Here is a 19981-nt window from a genome sequence, read left to right as displayed (position 1 = left end):
TCCTATGTAAAATATTCAGAGGAAGATAATGCAAGTGGTCCGATTCATTAAGTGTACCCCTAAGGGAGCTATGGGGGCAAAATCCCCCACCCTCTTAAAACTTCAGATATGGGCCTATCCAATTCTACATACAAACTGAAGAGTATACTTATTTAAAATTTTCAGAGGAAGTCAATGGGAATGGTCCCGAAACTCTAAGTACCTCATTAAGGGCAGAGCCTCGCCCACTTTAAACCTCAAATATATACGATTCTATGTAAAATCTAAGAGCGTGTTATGTAAAAATTTCCAAGAAAGACAATGGAGGTGGTCTGAAATCTCTAAGTACCCCTTAAGAGAACTATTGGGGGATGGGCAGAACCCTCACCATCTTAAAAATTCACAAAGAAGGAGCATTAATGCCAGCAGAATGACAGCTATGCGTGAAGAAGACGAAGGCCAAAGAAATTCTCGCCTTGAAAATAATCAACAAAGAATTGGCACTAAGAAATCAGGTAAAAGAAATTAAAGAATAACCTGCCTAACAAACAGACAATAATTGCTCAGTAAAACCAACAAACACAGGAAGAAGAAAAGAAAAAGTTAGAGCATGCCTGTTTAATGCAGAAAAATGGCGTCATGGTACCTTCACCTATGACCCAAGACATCGGTATGAAACAGATGAGATAATAAAAATTGATTTGATGACACAAAACTTTAATCACTGTGGTGCTCTGAAATGGAAGAATGAACCTCCTAAATTGTGTTGTGGTGGAAAGAATGTCAGGCAACACAATTGTTACAAATATCATCTCCACCTTAACACGAGATATATCGTCTTCACAGTTGCAGTTTCCACAAATGAATATTAAGCGGTAAGAGTATCTAGGAGTTAAAAGACATATGGTTCAGAACGAGTCATCACAAAAATAACTTACTACAGTCGACCTGTAGCCTATACTGACATTACTTTTTAATCCTACACCCGGGCATCGCCGGGTATCACTGCTAGTATAATAATAAAACTTGTAGTAATAGGCATTTTTTGATAGAATTTATAAAAAATAGTATTATGTCTACCAATCTTATGTAACAGGCTCCCAGTTCCATAAAAATGGAATTTCAGATACGTAAAATCATCAAAATTTATACATATATATAAAAAATAGTAAAAACCGTTTGCCACAGGCAAGTCTTGCATCTTTTGCATTATTAATAAGTTATGAGCCTATAAGTATAACCCAGTTACACTGAATCTTCAAAACAAAAATGTCCAAAATCCTGTTAGGTAAAATTCACCTGATAAATATACTTACATATAAACATATAGTTCCTGATCCCTTGACGTAAAATTTGTATATCGTCATCATCAATATCAGATACAGTTTGATTTCCTGTTTCCATGAGATCATAAGACAGCGTGATATTTCCTGGATCAGTGTGATTTTTTGGTATGCGAATCAATAGCGGTCCCAAAAAGAAGCCACCAGCATTTCCTAGCTGATTAAATGTACATCCGATTCCTGTAATGAATTTATTTACTTAAATACAAAATTACATACTGTATATCTTTCACTGGTTGCACAGACTTACACATACTGTCAAAAAAATAGTTTTTTTAAGAGACTGCAAATGAAAAATAGGATTGAAGATACAGCATATTTATACAGAAAATTATATTCAGAATTGTACATTTTTAACAAAGGAAATGATTTTCAGTGCATGGCTCATATGATCTAGAGGTGAAGAAAAAGAGGCGTATTAAGTTCTGATGAAATTGATAGGCTTCAGAGGGGAGGGAACATTTTTTTTACTGTGGCAACATCCCGGATTAAGAGAATTATTAATAAGGTTGTTGAAGAGAGGGAAAATTATATTCAAAAAATGCAGAAGCTTAGATAAGATAATAGGACACTGCCCATATACTGGTATATTGTTGTATCCTATGAGTAAACATTATATAAATTTATGATCTGTGCTTCTCTTTGTAAGAGACAAAACCATTCATAGACAACAGACTCTGAAAAAATGTAACTAGAAAAGGTTGTACAGATATTCAAGGCTACATTACATAAGGACTGAACATCTCCAAACTGTGGAGTTCAAATGGAAAACAGATTGATATCTAAAAGACTGAAATGGTTTGGTCCGTAAAGAAAGATGAGACAAACAATCAGTTAAGGAGAACAGTAAATATGGTTGTGCCAAGTCAGAAAATCATGGAGACATTGAAAACTAAGACCCTATGGAAATCTGCCTGAAAAAAGATATGAGAAAACAAAAATTAATCATAAGCTTACCAATCAAAGGGACAACCTCGTGTTAAAATTCTAATAATGATAACACAGGTTAGACAGATTTTGTTGAAAACTGGAGAGAGAGAGAGAGAGAGAGAGAGAGAGAGAGAGAGAGAGAGAGAGAGAGAGAGAGAGAGAGAGAGAGAGAGAGAGAGAGAGAGAGAGAGAGAGAGAATCAGCTGATGAAATCAAATGCTGTGTTTTTGTTTAAGTTTCTTTCACTGACATGAAGCAAGGAATATCTCATCACAATTAACAATATAGTGATATTAATTTCATTCTTAAAGTCTGGATTATCAAATGTACAGTAATAATGCATAGTTAATACAGTTATTGAGAGAGAGAGAGAGAGAGAGAGAGAGAGAGAGAGAGAGAGAGAGAGAGAGAGAGAGAGAGAGAGAGAGAGAGAGAGAGAGAGAGAGAGAGAATATAAGCTGATGAAATCGAATACCGTGTTTTTATTCGTTTCTTTCACCGACATGAAGCAAGGACTTGCTAACTACACTTACCAATATAGTGATGTTAATCTAATTTTTAAACTTAGTGTTATTAAATGTAATAATGCTCAGTTAATAGTTATTTATTTCAAGTAAATACTGTTAATTTTATTGAAATAAGAAAATAGTTGGTAACTAGGAGTTAATGTTAGACAGGCTTACCATGTATTTTTATGGGAAAAATTCACTTAACGATGGGTTTGCTGGAAACGAAATGGATAGTTAAGGGGCGCGAATCTCGACCGCTGCTCGTTATTTTGGAAATACACATTTTTGCATTTTTGGCTAGGCGAAAGTCTATTTTCCATGTTTCAAATGTTCTTTTTAATTAAAATAACTTGTTTCATGGCTAGTACTTCCTCTTTTTATACTGTATTTACATAAGCGTATCTGGTCGCATATGCAACCCTTTCCTTATCAGCGTACGTGAATGATTTTTCTTCAATAATTTGAGGGAAAGATATTAATCGTTAGATTCCCCACTAGGCTGAAAAGGATGTAGTTTCTTTCGATCATGTCTTGAAAAAGAGTATGTTGTGTTTCTCTAAGTTGTATTTATCAAATTTCTTTGTCTGTTCACTTATATAATAACAATTCTCACGTTATAGTTATACTGAACAATGCAAAAAGTGTCAGAGATGGTAACTAAATATACCTAAAATGTAAAATTTGTCCAGGAAATTTGCAGACATGAATATATTATGCTAGTACTGTCTTACTCATGGGTGGGCATTGGGTACATAGTGTAAATATTTTGAGATTTGAGGTAAGGGGCTCATGACTGCTTAGTAAATAATATGATGAGTATGATCTTATAATCCCGTGTTGAGGGAAATTACCCCAAAAAGCTCATACTTATGCATACTAAAATATATTCAGCAGATCCCTACAAAATATAAAGAAAATGGAAGCCAATATTTCTTTGTCTGCTCATTTATATAATTACAATTTCTATGTTATATTTATGCTGAAAGATGTATAAAATAGCTGAGACTACAACTAAATATGCCTGAAGAGTAAAATTTGCTCAAAATTTTGGCAAATAAGAATATATTATGCTAGCAATGTATTACTCATGTGTAGGCAGTTGGTAAATGTAGCGTATATATTTCTGAATTTGAGGGGCGATGCTCACCACTGCTTAATAAATAACCCTGAAATATAATGATTATGTCCTTATGATTCCTAGTGGTGAGATATAATTACCCATAAAACCCCAAACTACCCCCTAATAAAGTTAATCAAATGATTTCTATATAAAAAGAACTTTGACAGCTGATATCTCAGAACATGAAAGTTTCAGAGAAAAATTCAAACTACTCTTATTTATGATCAAATATTTAGCATTTATTTATGAAAAGATAGGAAATTTCATATTCTAAAAAATTATAGAAGGGATTTACAATTTTTTTTTAAACCTAAAGGAAACATAGAAATCTTTACAAACATTGCCAATTTGTTTAAAAGTGAAATATAAATAAATATGAGGACTGATAAAAAATAATGTTCTATAAAAATTTAACTAATAAAATTTTCTTCAAAATGCTTTTTAAATACTGTAATAAAAATCCGCTGTGAAGCAAAAAAGGAAATTGTTTGAAATCACCCAAAAAATTGCCTCAATGGGGCAGAATTACTCCCCTTAAATGAGGAGTATCTCTACACACCAAGTACAACGACAAGAAAATGAGTAGCAACTTGATAGGCCTTCAACCTGTGAAAACAGCAAATATACATCTCTTCTACTGTTTATATATGTAAGATGATCAAAACCACTGATACACTTCCCAAATCAGTTGATTAAGGCAAAATAATGAAAAAATTTTCCCTAATGCTAAAAAAAGGCAACTATTAGTTGAACTCTTATCTTTAGTTTACCATATAAAATTATGCAGTTTATAGTAAAAATTCTTTTCTAATATATTATTTACTGTCGATTTTAATGGTACAGTATATAGAAGTTTAGGGATGTTTCATCCCTTTTGCTGATAGCACAATAATTTCATAATTTTTAGCATTGTGGTGCATGATAACAAAGCAGCAGTTTTTCGCTTTGTTGTTTATAGATGTATGGCTTACTAACAATACTTTTACTGCGCTATCATTATCTTTTCCTTTTTTTAACATTTGTATTAAACTAGAATTTGGGATAAAGAGGTAGAGAAAAAGGTGTTAGTTTATTATAAATTTCCTCAAAAAACAAATTCACATGATACACACGATACATGATAAAATCCTTTTATTGTGGGTGAAAATTTGGGGGTCCAACAATGTGAAATCGCAAGTTACACAAGTACAGTATATACGGTATTACTGTAAGTTACTTTTTTATTTTTACGAGATATGTGAACCATGATATGGCATCCGTCATAGCAGATGATTTTCACCTACTGAGGGGCTGTGCCAAGTTTAAATGAACCTGAACTTGTGGGTCTTCCTTACATACACTGAATCAGCGCTTTGCATATTGATACACTGGCTCTAGAGCAGAGGAAACAATATCTCTTTGGTAATTATGACATGTTGGATTCCCTGTTCTAGCCTTTCACTGGAGAGTCCTTGGAGACCACACAGCCCTTCAAGCCCAAAGGACCCATAAGAGCTCTAGATAATAAACTAGAAACATCGTAGTGGCAGTGACAACTTCATCTAAACTGTTCTTTACCTTCTTTCCCAAGTTAACCAACATGGCTATGACCTGGCTGTCACTCTCTTCTCAGCTGCAAGAGTGTCTTTAGGCAGCTGATTTACAGGAGTGAGGGTTTCATTTGCAAGTCATCAAGTGAGCACTTCTACTTAATATCTAGTTCTAAGATGCATGGAAATAATTATGTTTCACACTTGTATTAAGATTTGTGTAGATAAGTGACACAAAAAACACCAATTTCTACACAGAATGAAAACATATGACTAACACTCAATCTGTAACTTGCTGACATGGGTTACTCTAATTTCTAATCCACCCAATCTTTCCTAATAGTAACCTTACTTTTGATATTTATATACTTATTCAAACATTGTAGTGACAATAATATAAATTGTTACAACACAGTACTTGTCCAAAATCAAATTGTTTAATAATATTCACCCTATACTTTCAAGCAAATTTAGCAGTTTGGGTCCATGGTCTAGTGATTCCTTAATTGAAGGTTGTTATCATCAGCATTAAATCATTATCGTTAGGTAGTTTAGCCAAATTTCTTAGGGGCCTGTAACCATGAGGTACCAATGTACCTAATCATCTAAAAAAAACTGATTTGCAATATCCAAAACTTTGAATACAATAAAACATGTAGTCCTTAAGAACATTTGAAACAGTAAATATTAAAATACCAAGGCTAAATTAAGCAAAGCCAGAAAATAAATCAAAGAATTTCCCTACCTGTAGCAGTTGTCCTTTCATTAGGAGGAAACCACCTGGATGATAACATAGATGGAGCAGCACCAATGGCAATACCAGCAAATCCATTGAGGATTGCTCCAGCATGTGCAAGTCTGCAAGATAAAATTATAATATGATCAACCACAACCTTAGAAATAAATGATTACTGATAAAACACCAATATTGTGTTTAAAATTCATATAATTTTTTATACTATAACCCTTATTTCTCATACAACACAATCCATTATAAAGAAAGTTCACTTTCCAGTCTTTCTTATCTTTATACAAATCAATTATTTTATATATGGGCAGACATGCCTAAAATAACTGAAAAAACATAAACAATATCTAATTATAATTCACTCGAAACCATAACTTGATAAACATTCGGCTGCATTTTCGTTTGTTGATACAATTATTTACACCAGCTGGTACAGGCTCCAACCAGACTCGCGAGATTTGGCAAAGGCTGCTCCGCCACTGTGTGACGTCACGTAGAGACAACTTGACTCTGACACCCGGTTCGCTTACAATAAGCTAACCAGGTGAAAAATGATTGAGACAGCAGACACAACGTATATTTGATTGATTTTTCTATAGATTTGGATGATATAAACAAAGAAGATGTAGCAGATAATGAGGATCAGTCAATAGCAATTCTGGAACCATATTAGTTCAAACCATATGAAGAAAGTAGCCAGGAAAACAGCAGTGTTGAAATTTGTCAATTAAGAAATGAGATATGAAGAAAAAAAAATTCTTCATAAAAACAATTCTATGTCAGTTTTGAGGGGACGTAACTAAAAATAGAACACACTGGGTGTTTCTGGACAGAGCTCTCATATATGAAAAAGAATAATAAAGAGTAATTTAATCTATACAAATTCTGCAACTAATAGAATGTCACACACTAAATTCATCTATAAAATATCTGCATCAAATAATATAGGCACATGAAATATTGTGGGCAACAAAGTAATGTTTAATTCTAGGTATTTAAACTAAAATGTTTGTAATTTATTATGCAAGAAGGAATAACATATTTATCCTCATCATCATCATCTCCTCCCACACATATTGATGCAAAGGGCATCTGTTAGATTTCGCCAGTCATCTCTATCTTGAGCTTTTAAACGAATACTTCTCCATTGATCACCATCTACTTCACGCTTCATCGTCCTCAGCCATATAGGCCTGGGTCTTTTAACTCTTATAATGCCTTGTGGAGCCCAGTTGAAAGTTTGGTGAACTAATCTCTCTTGGGGAGTGCGAAGTGCATGCTCACTCAAACCATCTCCATCTACTCCCCATGATCTCAGCCACATATGGCACTGGAGTAATCTCTCTCACAGTTTCATTTCTAATCATGTCCTGCCATTTAACTCCTAATATTCTTCTGAGGGCTTTGATCTCAAATCTACAAATCTGCTGGATATTGTTTAAAAGAGGAAGGAAAATAAATTGAAGGGATAATACATTAAAATTTCATGAAGAGATACCATTAATTTACAAACATATAAGGATGAAAGAGAGAGGGGGGTTAGTCATTTTTTCTCATTTTTTAATTGAATATCTATCATTTCTCTTCTGGAGTGTCACCTTCTGCTCTCTATTTACAACACACGCATGAAGGACTCATTTAAAATAATCATTATATAAGCTGAGGATTCTAACCAGAAGCGATGATATTCAGTTTTAATATTAACCTTTGGATCTAGTGTCTAAAACATTATCTATCGATTATATATCCAAGATCCCCAAAATAATGTTTACATAAATTACATTCCCTGTGAAAATTCACATCTTACTTAGTAAATCATGTATAAAAAATCTGTAAAAATTTACATCTTACTTAGTAAATCATGTATAAAAGTTTTTTTCACTACACTACTTTAGTATCAAAAGTCCTTATGTATCTTGAGCATCAACTTGAAAGCATTTTATGACTGGTTCATGGAACACCACTGACCTTTGATTCTGACGGCTTTAGATATGCGTGTGAAAGATTAAAGAACTAGGAATGCATATTCTGAGAATATGTAATGGGAATGCTTATTCCAAACTTGGATTCGCAAATCCTGCTAGCACAAAGATAACAAGACCGAGTCCAAATGGAAAGGTTGATGGTAAATCTCTAGTTCCTTGTGCTAATACGGACAGGTATTTTAGCATGATGTTATTGTGAAGGTCAGATGAAAGGTTTGATAGTCTTTTTCTGTCACCATAGAGAGAGAGAGAGAGAGAGAGAGAGAGAGAGAGAGAGAGAGAGAGAGAGAGAGAGAGAGAGAGAGAGAGAGAGAGAGAGAGAGAGAGAGAGAGAGAGAGAGAGAGAGAGTATTGTATATTTTAAATTGAGCACAATTAATTTTAAAAGTTTCGAACAAGTAGCAGATATTCGATTGATTGATGGATTTCATAACATGGCGTTTAAAATGTAATGTAGGTAAGTGTATTAATAATAATTTTTATAATCAATTTTATGGATTATTTTGTTGTTACTATTATGATGATGATGACGATGTGCTGTGCACTGAGCGACCCACTGTTTTCTTAACAATTCACCTCCTGTATTCGAACACCCCTTGCAATACAGTACAACTGCAAAGCATTATAATGCATAAAATCTCAAACAATCAGCATAACCTCCAACAAGCAAAATCTTCCAATAACCTAGATTATTTATATACGCTTCTTGCCGAAGTCTTTCCGTGACATCACAGGTACTTCCCGCGCAAGTGGCCGAAATGAAACGGCACATTAATGGCGGGAAAATAAATTGCGAAAAGTCCAACAATAAAGCTCTAATACAAAATAACACAGCAGTTGATCAAAACCAAACCCAATTACTTTTTTTCTGTTGTGGTAGCTCTTCTTAACAGAAAGTTGTACATAACATATCGGCTCACCTTTAAGCATGAAATTATGAAGGGGGGTCACTAACTCTTATAGGTATAGGCATGGCATGAATAAACAGCCATTTCAAGGCCTTATGCTTTTTGTCATCAAGACATCCGATGTGTGTCTGGGGAATTTGACACTGGATATAAAGCTAATGATGATTTCTGGGTGGGTATGGAAAAATACATTTAGTTTAGAGTATTTGTATTTTTCCTAACTGTAAAAACCTGAATTCTTTAATAGAAGTATGACTTCTGCAAATCTGGAATTGCCATTTAAATCTAAATAGGTGGTTATAACTACCAACAGGTGGCATGGGAAGCCCTGCCTACCTGTCAGTTTGCACAACTAGCAATTTTGACCTTTAGGCCTGGGATTTGTGGGTTGGTTGAGATAGGAAGTGTAACATAAAGGATTCAGGTTTGTACGGTATAGTTGAAAAAAAAAAAAAAAAACACAGAATAATTTTGAAATCTGTGATTTGTTCCAACACAACTACAAGTATCATCCTTTAATTGGAGACTCGTCCTTTGAAGGGAGGAAGTCCCACGAATCCAAATTGTCAGATTACCTGGTCCTCTACGAAAACCAGGGTGATGATTCCACCCATGAGCCGACTTTTGAGCCCAAGATAAATGAGCACTAACAATTAAGCGCAAGACAATTGAGCGCTAAAAATTCAAAATAAGGTTACAGTATTACAATCACTTGATAAATCAATCACTCTCTCTCTCTCTGTGAATACTGTAATTGTTAGGTTATTGCAATCGTTTGGTTACCATTATTAAAATGATTCCATCTAGGAAAAGTAAACACTTCCATGAAACTGTGTATGCATCTGTCCGTGCGTGCGTGTTTATTGTTTGCCTATTACTATCATTCTATGATTCTGTTTAGAGATGATTTTTATTTACATCATGATAGATGAACATTAAAAAAGACCCATTTAGTTTTTCCCCTTCTTACTCATTAAAGCAGAAAACCCATCTCAAAATTGTTTAATAATATTTTGAGAGAGAGATCAAATGATTGCAATAACCGTATTATGAATTTATAGCACTTAAATGTAGGCACTTAATTGTCGGCGCTTATTTGTCTTGCGCTCAAAAGTCGGTAAGCCGATTCCACTAACATTTTAATGGTTTGGCCCACCCATGCATTAATGGTACTCAGTCACAGGGGAACCTATATTCCCAGATGGGATAATGTCTGAATATATCACTAGCTATCAAAAGATATGGGTCTGAATACATTCTGTCTGTCCTCCCCCTCGTCTTGGAGGATAAGGAAGATATTTCTTAACAAATCTTGTCTGAAAAGAAAGGTTGCATGGTTACGAAGCTTGCTTACATCTGATGTCTGGTCCAACCTATAATGTCCTTGACTGCTGTACCCCCAACAGAGGGATAAGAAATAATAATAAAAGACCAGTCTTTCTACCTCTCCTAGATTTATGTCAAAATAGCTGTCTAAGAGAAGATGCTTTTTATCCTGTGAGGGAGCTAGGCTGGAGCTGATATACTTGAATTTGTGAATCCTTGCCTGGTTGAAGAATAGGTGCATCTGATGACTTTACAGAGCCAGAATGACAGTATTCATGATCCAGTCAATGCTAATAGAGAGTCTTCGGTGTTCAAGCCTGAAGCAACAAGTCCTTAAGCTGTAAGATAGCGTTGCAGAGCCCTAAAATGACAGAGATGCAAGTCATCCTGGTTTCCTCTTGATGTCTCTTGGCAAGAAGAGAGGCAGAACATGAACCTAGTATCATGAACAGGTGGGTTTTGGGTCTTGGCCACAAAATTAGGAGCAAAAGTAAAGGAGACCCTTCCTTCATCCTTCCCAATGACTTTGGACAAAAGAGATAACATAAAACTTGCCAACTTGCTTTGCCAAAGCTAAGGCCAGCCAAAAGACAGTCTTGAGAAAAGGATCACTGTTTGATGCCTGTCTCAAAGGCTTGTATAGGGCACAGGTCACATCCCACTATGTAGGTCTGAGATTCCGGGATGGAAAAGACTGCTGCTTGAAGCTCCTGAGCATAGCAGTTCCTATGAGGAAAGATATAAGCCCTTTTCAGCCAAGAAAAACTCCCTTGGGAGGAACACCTAATCCTCGGATGGGAAAGGTGTCCCCAAGAGAACAGACACAAATATAAAGGACTGAGCACTCCCTTCGCCAACTGACACCGATGGTGGGAGGAGAGCGGCAGCATAAAAACTAACAAAACAAGCAGTTATTAATACAACTTAATTAATGAAGAAAACCATTCAGGAGCACAACCTAACCCGCAAACGGGAAAGGTGTTTTCCCGCAGAGGAATTGCCAACTGCCCACATAATGAGGGAGAGCGGCGAGAAAGAGCAAGACCGAAGTCAAGCTCTATGAAAGCCTCAAGCAGTTTCCTCCAAGGACACAAGAGGGGGGGGGGAGGATGCAATGTAAACATCCGAACAGAGGGGTAGTATCCAACGGAGACGAATCCTCTGCGGCGGTTTTGGCCTTGTCACTTGGGAGGACACCTGCCCAGGAAAGGTCGTAATGGAAGGTACTCTGTCCTTGAAAACCTGCCACACTACGTTGACACACGAACAGCAACAAGCACTGTACAGAAAGCTTAAAATATATATAAAAACATTAAAGAAAACATAAGTTAAAAAGTCAAAGATTATTAGTGTCACTCCAAAAGGTGAGGAGGAAGAGCAGTAACGACCGCTCTCCCTCCAAGCCGAAAGTAAAGCGAAGTACGGTCACAGGTGTGTGAGTGAGAGGGGTAGTAACTAACCCCACCCACTCACTAGCAGGATGGGTGGTTAACCCTTGCTAATTTCTAATGGCTCGTCCTTTCTTCTCCACTGAAAATAATATCCCTATGAATAGCGTAGCTTTGTATTCCAGTTACGGGACAATTATATTTTCATTTTAAACAAATGCAATATACATTAACAAATGAAATATACATACATTCTAAATGCTTGTTCTTCCTCTGTTAAACACCTGAGGGCTGTCCCAGCAGTCATAAAGGATGCAGTTAAAAGGAGTGCTATTCGAATACCTAGGAAAAAGAAAGCTTATATGTAGCTACAAGATGTTATTAAGAGAATTTTTCTGTTTATATATGAAAATAAACACTGATTTATTATCAAGTGCAATAAAAATTACCAGAAATTGGTAGGCATTTATTATGACATCTCATCGTGCCTCCTCCACATATCACAACCTGTACTTTTTAATTAAAGAAACCCCAAAACGTTGTACTGATCACTATGAATTCTGTATGGGTAGCAGAGTCCATTTGGCCCCAAGGTCATGGCTTTGTTTTTACTTATGAACCACTTCTTTTGGTCTCTTACAATACAGAATACCTATCCAACTTCCTTAAAGGGCATCACTCGGCCTCATCAAAACAATTATTTTGAGGTTACTTCAAAATCTTACTACTTTTTTGTCTTTCAACCAAATTTTTTTACTTTTAAAAACCATCTAAAAAAGATAGACTTTAGTATATATAAGTATGGCGTTTTAATAAGTCACTGGGGATCATAAGGACATAATTCATCTCATTTCATATTTATTCACTAATCAATGGTGAGCCCTTCCCTCAAAACTAAAAATATCGCCCCAACACACAAATATATACGTGGCTAATATAATACAATTTCATCCATGTATTTTTCTGGGCAAATATGACAAATTTGTAAATAATTCATATTTTTTCATAAAAATACAAACCTTTAGCTATTTAATGTATAAGGGGTATTCTTTTAGCGAAGCTGAAAGGATGAGCCATTAAAATTTAGCGAGGGTTAACTACCCATCATGCTAGTTTTTTTTTGGGGAAGGGGGTTAGCTAGCTACCTCTCCCACTCACACACCTGTGACAGTGCTTCACTTTGCTTGGAGGTAGGACTTCAAGGGGGACAGGGTTGGCAGGTAAGTTTGTATAAATAGCTCGAGGTTTTTATCGTTAGGAGAAATACAAATTATTTCCAAATTTGTCATTTCTTCCGTAACTGGAATACAAACCTACACTATTTAAAAGGGGTGACTCACACATTAGGAGGGTGGATGGCCCTTTTGGCTTTACCCAGGATCTCCTCTTTTGAGCAAGTTAGTACCAAAAATAAGGAGACCTTAACACCTAGCTAACAAGGTCTGCAGCCTACGCAAGCTGTGTTGAGTTATAAGCAGTCTGACTGTCAAGGTAAAAGTTATTCAGAGTCTTATAGGAAATAATTGAGTTGACCAAGACTTTCCCAATACCACCTCGCTAGGGTAGGGGGACGTAATAATACTACTGTAGATACACAAGGGAGCTATGGTTTACCTACAGTGGTTGAAGCCAGCTTGTACAGAGAGCCCAGGAGGGTGCTTTTCCCAAGACTAAAACTGGGTAACAGTGCCCTCAACCTTCTGCTACTTGTCCAATAAGGAGCTTGAGGTACTAAACCAGCTGTTGTGCACCGAACACAAGACCGATAGAGAACGTATCGAATCTCCTGTGGGTCACATCTTGCAGGTAATGTGCTATGAAAGTCGTCTGGCGCTTCGACACCCCTGCTTGCAAAACCTGCGTCACAGAGTAATTCCTTTTGATGGCCAGGGACGTGGCTAGGCCCCCGACATCAAGAGCTCTGAGTCGACATGTTGGAGGAGGATCTGGATTCAGAGCGTGATCGATGACTCTGCGAATCCATGAAGAGAGTGTGTTCTTGGTGATCCTCCTTTTGTTTCTCCAGGTACTGACAAAAAGCAAAGGTACCCAGGGGCGAGCTGCTGCTGTTCTCTTGAGGTAGAGCCTCAGACTCCTAACTGGGCACAATAACAGATGATCTGAATTGTCAGTTACAGAGCAGAGACTTGCTATCCTGAAAGAGTCAAATCTAGCGTAGAGATACCCTTCCACGATACCAACCACAAAAATTGTTCCACTTTGCCTGGTAGACTGCTGCTGATGATTTCCGAAGATGTCCAGACATCCTGATCGCAACTTGTTGCGAAAATCCTATCGGAGTGAGGAGATGCTGGATAGTCTCCAGGCCTGAAGTCGTAGCGAAGCTACTGCTTTGTGTTGGATGTTACCGTGTGGTTGTTTGAGTAGATCACATCGTGGAGGATGTGCTCTTGGAGGCTCCGTCAGGAGCTACAGAAGGTCCGGAAACCATTCTGCATGATGCCATAGCAGAGCTATGAGAGTCATGGATAGGTTTACCGATGTTCAGGCCTTGTTGAGAACCCTTTTCATCTGACAGAATGGGGGAAAGGGGTAAACGTTGATGTTGTTCCACCGTTGTTGGAATGCATCTTGGCAGAGCCTTGGGGTCTGGGACTGGGGAGCAGTACAGTACAGCGGGAGCCTGAAGTTCAGGGCCGTTGCGAAGAGATCCACTATCAGAGAATGCCACAAAGTCAGGACTTTGTTTGCAACTAGATGATTCAAAGACCATTCGGTAACAACTATCTGAGATGCTCTGCTCAGATTGTTGGCAAGCACATTCCTTTTGCCTGGAATGAAGCGAGCTGATAGTGGCACCGAGTGGTGGACTTCGGCCCATCTCAGTATCTCTATTGCTAGATGCGATATGGGCTACATAAAGGTACCTCCTTGTTTGTTGGTGCAAGCCACTATTGTGGTGTTGTCGTTCATCACTACCACTGAGTGGCCCGCCAGGAACTGATGGAATTGCTGAAAGGCCAGAAAGATGGCCCTCATCTCTAAGAGACTTATGTGTGAAGGTACTTTTTGGACTCTGACCAGAGGTCTGAGGTCTACAGCTATAGCTACAGAATAGTGGAGAGGGGGGAGGAATTAAGATTGTAAGGATTGGAGGGAATAGTGTTAAAGTGAAGTACAGTGGGAGGTGAAAAGACTGCAGCCGACCCAATAGCTTTTGGTTGTTGGTTTTTTTTGTTGTAATATCATGCCTTGTGGGCTTCCAGGGGGCGAGTTCTCTTCCCAGCCTCTGACGGACTTGTGTTTTCATGATTATTCCTTTTCTGGAGCTTGTTTATTTATGTTTGTTTACTTTGTTTTATTGGTTTATTTTAAAACTCGGGATTTGGTTCATCATGAGCAATGAAAGGAGAGCTATCCTTTTCCACCAGGAATGCTTGTTTTCTGTCTGTTACTTCCTTACTTCTTGTTGAAAGTCTGGGTAAATATTTTTTAATCTTTCCCAGGCTCGTGTGGCTCTTCTGTGGTACCCGATGTTCGCTGGTACGAGATTGTATATGTTATGAAGTGTTTCGTTGTTTTCATTTATGTTACCATTATTACTATTGTTATTATTATGGTTTACGCCATGTATGTTTCTTAGGTTTCCATTTTTTAGTTTTTGTAGGAATTTCATCTTTGATTGAGCCATTGTGCTTGCTGGTGCTATTGGATATTTGAATAGAGGTCTTATCAGGCTTCTGTAGAGATTTATTCTTATGTTTTTATCCAAAAATTTGAAATGCTTTAATGCTCCTCTTGTGTGTTTTGCCAGTTGGAGTTTTTGTTTGATATGGCAGTTCATACCCAGTTCTTTAGATAGAATGGCCAAGGATTTTAACTTCATTGTTAAAAAGAATATTTATGTTGTTTACTGTTATTGGTGCTGGTTTATTTTTTGATACTGGTAAGAGTTGGAATTTGTTGCTGTTTGTTTTTATTTTCCACTTGTTTTCGTAATCATTTATTTTTTCATTTCTCTTTCTGTTTTTATTTTCAAAAATGTTTTGGAATTTGTAAGATGCATCATTAATTGTGTTATGTTATCTGCATAGGCATAATTATGGCATATTCGGGGGTGGTTGGCATATCTGCTTTGTAGATTATAAAATGTGTTGGGGATAGTATGACCCCCTGTGGTACCCCACTTTTTACATCTATTATTTCACCCAGTTTCCCATCTCTGCTACGTATACTGACAGTTCAGTGTTTTATGAAGCTTGAGAGGAGTTTTTCCATTATTATTGGTAGTTCCAATTGAAGTATTTTATATTTGAGGCACTCATGCCATACTCTGTCAAATGCCTTTGAGATATCTCTGCAGATGACATTGCATTGGTGTTTTTTATTTAGTTGGTTCATGGGTACTGTTTTGTAAATTATCATGAGGGCAGTTTCAGTGCTTCTCCCTGTTCTGAAAAAGTGTTGGTGTTTCTAGAATATTTTCTAGGATCTCCTTAGTCTTGTGTTTATGATTTTTTCAAACACTTTTCTCCCAGCATTTCCAAAGTGATTGGCCTTCTGTTTGCTGGCAGTTTTGTGTATTTCCCTGGTTAGGAGGAAATATGAGAATTCCTTCTTTGTTTGGTTTCGGGTAATATCCCATTGAGAGTGTAAGGTTTAATATTTGTTGGAGTTTTCTCTATGCCATTATGTAGTTTCGATAGCATTAGCTTGTTTATGCCACTTTTACCTGGTGCTTTGTGTTTAAATGCTTTCACTGCTTTCATTATCTCATGTATTTTAATATCTCCTATTAAGTAGTTGTCCTCATCCAGTCTTTGCAGATCTGGATTTTGCATCAGAAAACAGCATCAAGTCCGGGGGGAGGACGAGAAGATTTACACGCTTCCGCATATTTTTGTCTGCCACCCACCACTCGAGGTCCATCTGTTCCTCTGGTCCCACGGGGATTAGAATGTCAGGGGCACCGAAGGCCTGATTCCAATTGGATTTCAGTTGCTACTGGAGAGATCGAATCCTGAGGCAGCCGTTGGGAACTAGATAGCCGAGGCCTGATAAGTGTACGAGGAGACATTCCCACTTCTGGGCTGAGTGCTCTTCTTGTCTGAGATAAGGTTTCTCAGCCTTGTTACACTGTCATTTGATTTGAAGACTTTGTGGAGATTGGTGTCTAAAATCATTCTTAGGTATACCAGTCTTTGAGCGGGAAGTGAGGATGACTTCTCGAGGTTCACTCTGATCCCCAGATCTTGCCAAACCCTCAGAAGCATGTCTCAGTGCTAAAGAAGGGTTGCTACCAAGTCTGCTAAGATCTGCCAGTCGTCCAGATAACGGAGGAGACGGATGCCGATTCTGTGTGCCCATGATGAAACCAGGATGAACACTGTGAAGAGCTGTGAAAAGCCCGAAGCATAGTACCCTGAACTAGTATTTATTGTTGTCTAGGTTGAATCTCAGATACTTACTTGAAGACGGATGGATTAGGATCTGGAAGTATGCATCCTTTAGGTCCAGTGTGCACATGAAGTCCTGTGGTCTTAACGTTTGTCTGACCTAGTCTGCGTCTCCATGCTGAACGAAGTCTGTTTGACAAATTTGTTCAGAGGCGATAGGTTGATGATGGTCTCCAGCCTCCAGACGCCTTTTTCACAAGAAAGAGTTGACTGAAGAAGGCTGTTGAGTCGTCAAGGACCTCCTGGAGAGCGCCATTCTCCAACATGTTCTGGACTTCGGACCAAAGGGCCAACCCCTATGCTGATCCCATCGCAAAGGAGTCTATTGTTACTGGATCCTTGATCAGGGGAGGAAGAGATGACATGAACGGGACGCAATACCATGAACGAATCATGGAGACTGTTCTGGGATCACCCTCAAGCTGCTTCCACCTGTCCCAGCAGCTTTGTAAGCATCCCCCTATTGGTGGGCAAGCAGGGGATCACCTGTCCTAGCTTTTGTGGCCACAGCCGCTTCCTCTAGGATGTTTCCCTCCTCGAGAGGACTTTGTGCCTTTCTTGTCCTTGGTCGGAAAGGGCTTCTTTGACACCTCTTTCTTCACGGCCGCTTTGCTTGTCGAGGCTTTAGGCTGGTTGGGCTGCGGAGATGGTGGTCTGTAGGCTGGGATGTAAGGGACCTATGGAGGAGAGAGTCCTGGTGGGACTTCCTCTACCTTTCCTTTCTGCAGCATATTCGACGTCCCTACACTCGAACAAAGAGGAATCCTCCAGAGAGGAGTTCCTGAGCTTTACGATCTCAACATTAGGGACTTGGTGATGGAACCTCTCAGATACAAAGTCCCTGCATTTGAGGATGGTGTTGGCCCAAAAGTTTAACAGGTGGTGGGACAGGAATTCAATAGTTCGGGTACCTGAGAGGAGGAACGTCTCCATTGCCTTGCTGGTACTTCCTTTGGGAAAAATCCTTCGTCTATACCAGAATTCCCAAGGATCCTAACCACAGATTCGGCCACGAAGTAGCCTGCATGGCATACTTTGAGACCTTTTCTTGGTTAAGGATCTCCGCCGCCAAGAACGTGACCAAACGGCCGGAAAGTCTCTCTAGAGAGAGCCCCTTAGTTATTTCCTCCAAGGAATGATAAAGAGGAAGAGCTGGTCGAGGCTTGTCCAAGACCTCATAATACCTCCTCTGCTGGACACGAGGTGGTGGGAGGAGCTTGGCTGAGCCTGATCGAAGGGAGGAGGAGAACTCAAGAGAGCCGAGAAGTAATTTCATGTCGGGCACTCTTCAGTCCCTGAGATCAAGGTGGGGCTTTTGAGTGCCAAAAGACCGTGTCTTTGCCCTCCTGAGGTGCCTATTCTGGGTCGCACAACCCGTTGAGAGCATTCATCAAAGTCAAAATGTGCCAGAAGGCGTGTTCAGACTCCTCCTGTTCTCCTTCTGAAGCGGGGCTGACAGAGAAGTCTCCATCATCCAACACTGGGAATTCGTCTCGGGGTGGATCGTGGTCGAGATTAGGATGGCTGACTTTCCTGACCCCTTAGAAGAGGACTTAGGCAATGTCTTGTAGTCCTTAGACTCCTTAAGAGGAGGAAGGTAGGTTTCCAGCATTGAAGGCCTGGATAGTCTGGCTTTCCTGGAAAACTCTGAAGAAGTGACACTATTGTCACAAGGAAGGTTTTCCTCAAAAGATGGTAGGGAGGGGGTCTGGAATGGACTCCTTCTCACACGATACTCTCGGCAGCGGTGACAAAGAGCCAAGAGAACGAGGGGACGAAGAACCAGAGATGTTTGACATTGTCCTTGACAGTCTAACTGGTGTCAGCATTATCCTTGACGAAGTTGTGACCTCAGGAACTCCTCTTTTCCTCTTCAGGCAAGAGACAGCAGAGGTCCCTTGCATCTACTGGAACCAAAGGTTGCGAAGGGTTCTCAGGAGCTTCCGAGGAACGAGCCGGAAGGACAGGTCCAAAAAATCTGCATCACTGCCCCGACGACAGCTCCGAACCATGGCTGTTTGCTGACGCTAGGGCTGTCTGATAAATCCCCTGTAGGGAAGGAAGCTGAAGGCTCAGTACCTTTAGGCAAGCCCTGGGCTTCCCTGAAAGTCTATGAGGAGAACATTCCCTAGGGGGATCTCCAGATGGAACCTGCACAGTTGTAGGGAAGAATCTTTGCAGCAGCAGGATATGTTCCTTTGACGAAAAAGAAGGACAATCTGGGCTAATAGAGACATCAGCAAACCTTCTAGAAAGGGTATAGACCTGCCACTGGAGGTGGTAGAAGCCGGAGGCGGAGGTCTTGGTACCGCACTTACTCACGGTTCTGAAACCTCTGCTCGTGAATTGCTAGTGGAAATCGCCAATTTGCAAGCAAATTTGCAAAATGATGAGTTTCGCACGACATTGGGTGAGATTCACGAGCACTAGGAGCCACACTGGAAGAAGGCGGAAAAGCACATTCCTGCTGCTGCCAAGAAGCACCTACACCCGACGAAGTTGGCAGAGAGGGCCTTTGAGTAGGGGCAACGCTAAGCGTTGGAGAATGTGTCACAATGGGATGCGCTGCTGACCGTTGCGTAGGCGAATGATTTGCTAAAGCACCCCAGGCAGCAAAGGGCACGGGAGGTTTAGCTTGACGCCTGTCTGAGGGACGGTCAGTGTCATGATCAGGGTTGGTCCAAAGTCATTTAAGAGAAGGAAGGAGTGAAGGGCTAAGCACTGATGGACTGCGCGAACACCTACCTCTACCTCTAGATGAGGAACGTCTAGACCTTGATCGTTTTAATAATGATAAGG

General features: G+C 39.1%; 1 protein-coding gene across 3 annotated transcripts in view; it reads right to left on the bottom strand.

Moving 5' to 3' along the window:
• The window catches only part of LOC137634088 (solute carrier family 49 member 4 homolog), a 78774-nt gene that overhangs the window by 18509 nt on the left and 40284 nt on the right, over nucleotides 1-19981 (bottom strand). For all 3 annotated transcript variants that reach the window (XM_068366307.1, XM_068366306.1, XM_068366305.1), the window contains exons 5-7: nucleotides 12017-12107; nucleotides 6156-6268; nucleotides 1296-1502 (exon numbers count right to left, since the gene is read on the bottom strand). In XM_068366307.1, coding sequence (XP_068222408.1) covers nucleotides 1296-1502; nucleotides 6156-6268; nucleotides 12017-12107 — 411 coding nt within the window. The remainder of the gene's footprint in view (nucleotides 1-1295; nucleotides 1503-6155; nucleotides 6269-12016; nucleotides 12108-19981) is intronic.

This window comes from Palaemon carinicauda, chromosome 44, assembly GCF_036898095.1.
Source record: "Palaemon carinicauda isolate YSFRI2023 chromosome 44, ASM3689809v2, whole genome shotgun sequence".
NCBI classification, from domain to species: domain Eukaryota; kingdom Metazoa; phylum Arthropoda; class Malacostraca; order Decapoda; family Palaemonidae; genus Palaemon; species Palaemon carinicauda.
Note: the sequence above shows the minus strand (reverse complement) of the source record. Positions and strands in the feature narration are given on the sequence as shown.